General features: G+C 47.9%; 1 protein-coding gene across 1 annotated transcript; it reads left to right on the forward strand.

Annotated features, from left to right (window-relative positions):
- The first annotated feature begins 535 nt into the window (after positions 1 to 535).
- On the forward strand, positions 536 to 3,683 carry LOC127344003 (uncharacterized). The gene is made up of 4 exons (XM_051370226.2): positions 536 to 905; positions 1,011 to 1,121; positions 1,903 to 1,971; positions 3,335 to 3,683. Exons 1-4 carry the CDS (start codon positions 657 to 659, stop codon positions 3,383 to 3,385), a joined length of 480 nt encoding a protein of 159 aa, XP_051226186.1. The 5' UTR covers positions 536 to 656; the 3' UTR covers positions 3,386 to 3,683.
- The last annotated feature ends 2,025 nt before the right edge of the window (positions 3,684 to 5,708 follow it).

The following is a 5,708-nucleotide window of genomic DNA, read 5'->3' on the forward strand; positions in this document are numbered from 1 at the left end:
AAACGGCCCAAAATGGACGGCCCAGCGCGTCCGTTTGGGTCGCGCGGTTGGAGATGCCCTAACTAACTAGCACCACTACTTTGACCATTATAAACTACTCCCTCCGTCCACAAATAAGTGTACTTCTAGCTTTTGTATTAAGTCAAACATTTTAAGTTTTGACCAACCGTTGAACAAAAAGTAGAAACATATATAATGAGATTTTGGTATAATTTGAAACTACATTTCAAAACGACTCTCGGGATACTAAATTAGTGTCATAAATGCTACTACTTTTTCCTATATATTTGGTCAAAGTTTAAAATTTTTGACTAAACACAAAACCTAGATGTACACTTATTTGTGGACGGAGGGAGGGAGTAACTTGCAAAGGAAAAAAATTGAACAACACGCATTGACAGATCATTCCGTCCAAAAGCCAACTCAAACACTTCCTTCCACGAAACGGCTCCGGATCCCCCAACGCGGCTCCGGGCCCACCCGCCCGCCCCCCACGCCACGCTGCTGTATGTATAAATGGCTCCCTGGGCACTCCGTTCACGCCCGCTCTCTCGCGTCGTTTCCCCACGCGCACGCGAGCGAGCCAAACACGCACACGGAACCTCCGTCCACCCTTATCCTCTCCCCGGACCGGACCCTTCCTCCGCCTCCTGCCGATGGCGTCCCTCACCACCACCACCGCCTCCTCGCCCGCCGCGCTGCCCGCCGCCGCCTCCGCGGCCACGGCGACCGCCTCCTCCGTTTCGCCCACCGCCGCCGCCTCCAAGCGCCCGCACCTCGCCGGCGACGACGCGCCCTGGCGCGTCGCCGCCACCGGCTCCGCCGGGATCCGCCCCGTCCCGCGCATCCACCACGCGCCCGTCCTCCGGGTCGCCCACGACGACTACGCCCTCGCGCTCATGAAGGTACGTCCTGCCGGCTCAATTTCGGGCTGCTTCGTTGGTTGGTTTGGTCTCGTCCGGTGGTTAGGTGTGTCTGATTTTGAAGCTGATTTTGGTCCCTGTATGCAGCATCCGGATCCGATTGGGGTGGGCCTCGCCATGGAGGCGGTCGCGGAGGCCGCCGGGCCCGAGTGCATCGTACCCGGCCAGCACGCGCCGCTGCGGCTCATGGGGATCAAGGTACCAATCCATCTACCTTTGCTCCTGATCGTTACGTTTATCATACCGATCTAGCTATTAGGTGTTTATATGCGCTGACTTGTGACCTGTTTATCTCAATTCCGGATCATGACTGGATAGTTCCGCTCAATTCCACGTCATGATTCATAGTTTCGTCAAATTATTCCGCGTCATGATTAGATGATTCTGTTCAATTCCACAAAATCATCGGGTAATTCAGCTTGGTTCTACCTCATGGTTGGATGGCTTTTGGCCTATTTGTTGTTTCCTGTATGCTTCCGCCATTGGCCCAGGCGGTGTTGACCAGTTTCGTAGCCAGGGAATGGCATCGTATTTTACAGCATGATTTATTTATTTATCAGATAATAATACAAGCCACGAGTGGTGGTTTGAGATCGCTCTTTGCAAACGTGTCTCGTGGTGTATTGGTGTGTATGTTTATGTTAAGTTGATCACGAGTCTGGTACTACCTGTCTAATACCATAGCTCATTTCATCATTCCGTTTATTGCTGGAGGCTGGAGGCCTGTAGATATAGATGACTCAAGTAAATTTGGCTTCCACATTCTGGCGTGGTGTTCCACTACTTCACATACCTCTGCTCTTAACATGCTCAGTCTACTGTGGGATATACATACACGTGCAGTGCTTGCCTTTTGTTCTCGCCTACCTCGTAGTTTCTGCATGCGTGCTAGTTCTGTATAGGTTTGTATAGCTAAAAATGTCAACCAGCTAATATGGCTAGTGATTTTGGGATTTACTCTTTTCTTATCTCTATGCAGGTTTGGCCCATAGAAGTAGAGATGAAGTTTCTGGAACCATTTGGCCGGGAGTTACATTCCATGAAGAAGGTACAAACCTCAGCTCGAGGCTTTCTGTTGCATTTGATTTTGTGTTTCCAGTTATACCAAGTATCCTTAACCGAACTTCCAATACGTGCTATTACATACGAAGTAATTTTAACCGCACTCCCAAGTATGTGCTATCATATCTTGATTATGTGTTCTGAGTTACAAAATATCTTTAACCAAACTCCCAAGTGTTTTGTTAATGTAGCTTTATTTGCAAAATGACCATTAGCAATCTTACACAAGGGGCTTTGTTGATTATGTCTGTGTAGCAAGACTTGTGACAAATTTGGCCATGTTTAAACTTCGTTAGCAATGTTTTTGTGAAGGATAAATAGGGTATGTAGTTGCTTGGTCTTCTTATTGCACTAGGTACTAGCTGTAAATGCTGCTCATATCAAAGCCTGTTTCATATTGCACATTACACATCGGTACTTGTTATATCATGCACTTGCTTCATGTTATTGGTAGTATTGTTCTTGGGCCTGTTTAGTGCAAACAGATTGAATGCAACCATATATACACACATCGTCGCATTTAATGGGCACTTAGTTGACCCAACAATATGGAGGGTGCAACAATCTCCTATGTCAGGTATCGAGGATAGCCAAATAAACACCGTGTATGTGTATTCCAACAACATTTGCACATTGGTCACATTTAATGGACACTTAGTTGGTTGAACAATATGGAGGGTACAATGGTCCTCTGTGCCGTCTATTGTGGATGGTGTAAAGGAAGATGCCTTCAACCTTCCAGTTGTTCCCTTTAGGTTTCTCAATTCATAATATGTTTTTCCTATTTGTGCTGAAATAGTGCCTGATGACTGAGGAATGTTTTTCTGAACTTTTCTATAAAATACGGGCTTGCCTGCTGCTGCTGTTAAGAGATCTCAGTGGGCTTTAGTCATGTAGATGCTGCATGGGTGTGTTCAGTTTAAATGCATGAGCTGTATCTTAAAAGAAAGGCTCTGGTATAGCTGTAGTTTGATCAGTGTAGGGATTCTGACTGTTGAACCAATCATTTCAGTGTTAAAGCCTATACATCTAGGCGAAGCATAAGAATCACATTAGTAACTTATCCCTTACTGTAATGCTTAGATAATACATTGTCTGATGTGTTCTCAATTCTGGTTGAAGTTTACAATTCCTTGAGATACCGTTCTATCCAACGGGTTAGTAAGCTCATGTGTGTCACTGCCAACTCAATGGTAGCTTTTCTTGGTAGTTTTTGGAGAACAAATCCTTTTGTTGACCTCCTTATTGTAGATCAGCCTTAGAAGAAACATGCACACAAGTATTTTTTGTTGACTTGTTTCTTTACCAGATATACTAAATCTCCTTCATTTCATGTATTCATTTTGCAGTTCATGGACAAGTCATGCAGTGTCATGGACTCCTCTTTAGCACATAAGTAGGCGTGCATGCCAGAGTTGTTCCTTCCAATACCTAGCTGATGTTGTACCCGTAGTGCCTGATGGACCCCAAACCTACGGACTGGGGAGAGTCCACGGATCGAAACAGCATTCTTGCGTATCTTGGGTTGCATCGCTTGATGGAACGAGATATGGCGCCGGGAACGCAGCAGGCAAATCATCGATTAGCAAGTGTATTTTGAGAGTGTCTGTATGGACCCTGTGCCCAGTTTGCGCCAAGATAAATTTGTTATCAACATGTACTACATTTGTTACATTCATGAAACAGTTGAGAATACAATACTGAGTTGCCAGGAGAAGCAGAAAAGATCGTACAAAATTACCATTTGTTCTGTTATGTTACTTCTCACAGCCTGCCGACCTGGTGAGATGGCGAACTAATTAGATGATCTTTTATTTCAACCCTGCAGATCTGTGATTGTGTGGAACAATGTGAGAATTAGATGATCTTTTATTTCAACCCTGCAGATCTGTGATTGTGTGGAACAATATGAGAATTAGATGATCTTTTATTTCAACCGCCATGCTATAGATTTTGCCATGTCTTTGTCAACGCATGAAATATCTACCGAGAGGAAAGAGATAGAAAGATCTGATGAGAGTAACGGATTTTGGTGCTGCCCATGTATGTCGAAAGCGTTTGGGTAATCCTCCAGTTGGAGCTACCGTATGGGATTGTCGGACTGCGACTTGTTTGATGTCGAATAGTATGAAATCGATTGCTTAAGAAACAGAGCAAAGAATTCGCTGGCTGTCGTGCCAGGGCATGAACATCGCGATCTATCTCGAGGATACTTCGCGTGTCAGTCGCTTTTTGTTCGAGCTGCGGTCATTGGCAGAACCTATACACTGCCTGCTCTGCGGCATCGAAGGCTGGTGCTCTGCACCCTCCTAGGCGTGCGTGAGGTGCTTGGGCCAGGCCCGTTAGTGGCGTTCGCCAGCCAAGAAGAGGAGGAAGCGATGTGCATCCCTCGCCAATGACAGAGACGATGTGGCTGGCCGTGGCTCCTGTCTGGAGGTGAGGCCAGGACCTTGCCGGAGACACGGACGACATGGCTGGCCGCAGCGTCGCCACTAGAGACGAGAATGAAATTTTAGGATTAGGACTGCATGTGCGGGTGTGGTCTCGCCGATGACCCAACATACGGTTAGGGGTTTAGTGTCTCGCCGGCGCTGGAGGAATGGGGCGACTCAGCGACTGAGGTAGCTTGGAAAGAGTGGGGCGGCGAGGCATCATAGTAGAGACACCTAAAGATGCTGGGGCTGGAGGCTTGCTACTTCGGCTCTATGCGGCGGCTGGGGTAGTTCTCGCGGAGGTGTTGTGTGAAGCAGTCGAGGCAGAGCACTCGGCCGTGTGTGGCAGTGGCAGCCTCCCCATGCATGGCCAGCAGCGTCTGCTGTCCTGCGATGAATGGACGTGGCGTCCACGGATGTGACTCCCGCTTAGATTCGTTGTCGACGCGGTCCATGTTTGTTTGAAGGAGTGTGGAGGGGCCGGTGAGGGACACTGGAGCCTCATCGGCGCTCCAGCGGCTGTGTGTGTCACTGCACATATCTAGATGGCTCCGAGTTGGGAAGTGTGGCTGCTGGTGAAAACCGAGCTCCGACCCCGATCATGGCGTATGATGGCGGTGTCTATATGTTGTACCTTGTTGAAGGTATCGTCATCGCAACATGTCTTCTGGTGTTGGGGGGACGACCCCCGGTATGCCAAAGGCATGCCAAACCGGATGGTTTGAGCCATCAAGATACCGGCTTGATATTTATTCCGGAGAACAAGGTCAAGCGTTTGGCTAAGTAAATCTATACCGGTATCCCCAAAGAGAGGCATACCGGTATGGGCTAAGAAGACACCGGCCTGCCGGTAAGAAGTGCACTGTAGCACGTCGGCAGGACTGGTCAAAAGATTCTCTCAAGAGCTAGAGGACAGTGGTGACCTAAGCAAAGTAGCTTTAAACGAAGCCCTGACGCCAAAGAAGAAGGTGACGCCAGAAAGCAACCGGAGGACGTAGGCCTCCCTGATTAAAGAAGATACCGGCGTCACCTATGATTAAAGTAGCTTTGTAAAGTAGTTTGTCTGTTCAAAGATGCCATTAGGGTTTCTTCCCCTGTAAGCCACCCTCTCCCCTATATAAGGAGAGGGGGCAGCCCTCTTCACGGGCACGTACGTACGACGATCCCTGTGTAGAAAAACTTGTAACCTTGTTGTTCATGGAATAGAGAAGATCTAGAACGGAGTTCATCCTTGTGTCTCTCTTCTTCTACCTCTGGCCTTGGCCAAGTTCTTGAGGAAAGCACCCGGAAG

Source organism: Lolium perenne, chromosome 3 (assembly GCF_019359855.2).
Source record: "Lolium perenne isolate Kyuss_39 chromosome 3, Kyuss_2.0, whole genome shotgun sequence".
NCBI lineage: Eukaryota > Viridiplantae > Streptophyta > Magnoliopsida > Poales > Poaceae > Lolium > Lolium perenne.

Excerpts from the sequence above, each read along its gene's own strand:
- LOC127344003 (XM_051370226.2), top strand. The coding sequence starts at position 657 with ATGGCGTCCCTCACCACCACCACCGCCTCCTCGCCCGCCGCGCTGCCC. Across the intron at positions 906-1,010 it reads ACGCCCTCGCGCTCATGAAG|CATCCGGATCCGATTGGGGT; the intron begins GTACGTCCTGCC and ends CCCTGTATGCAG. Across the intron at positions 1,972-3,334 it reads AGTTACATTCCATGAAGAAG|TTCATGGACAAGTCATGCAG; the intron begins GTACAAACCTCA and ends TTCATTTTGCAG.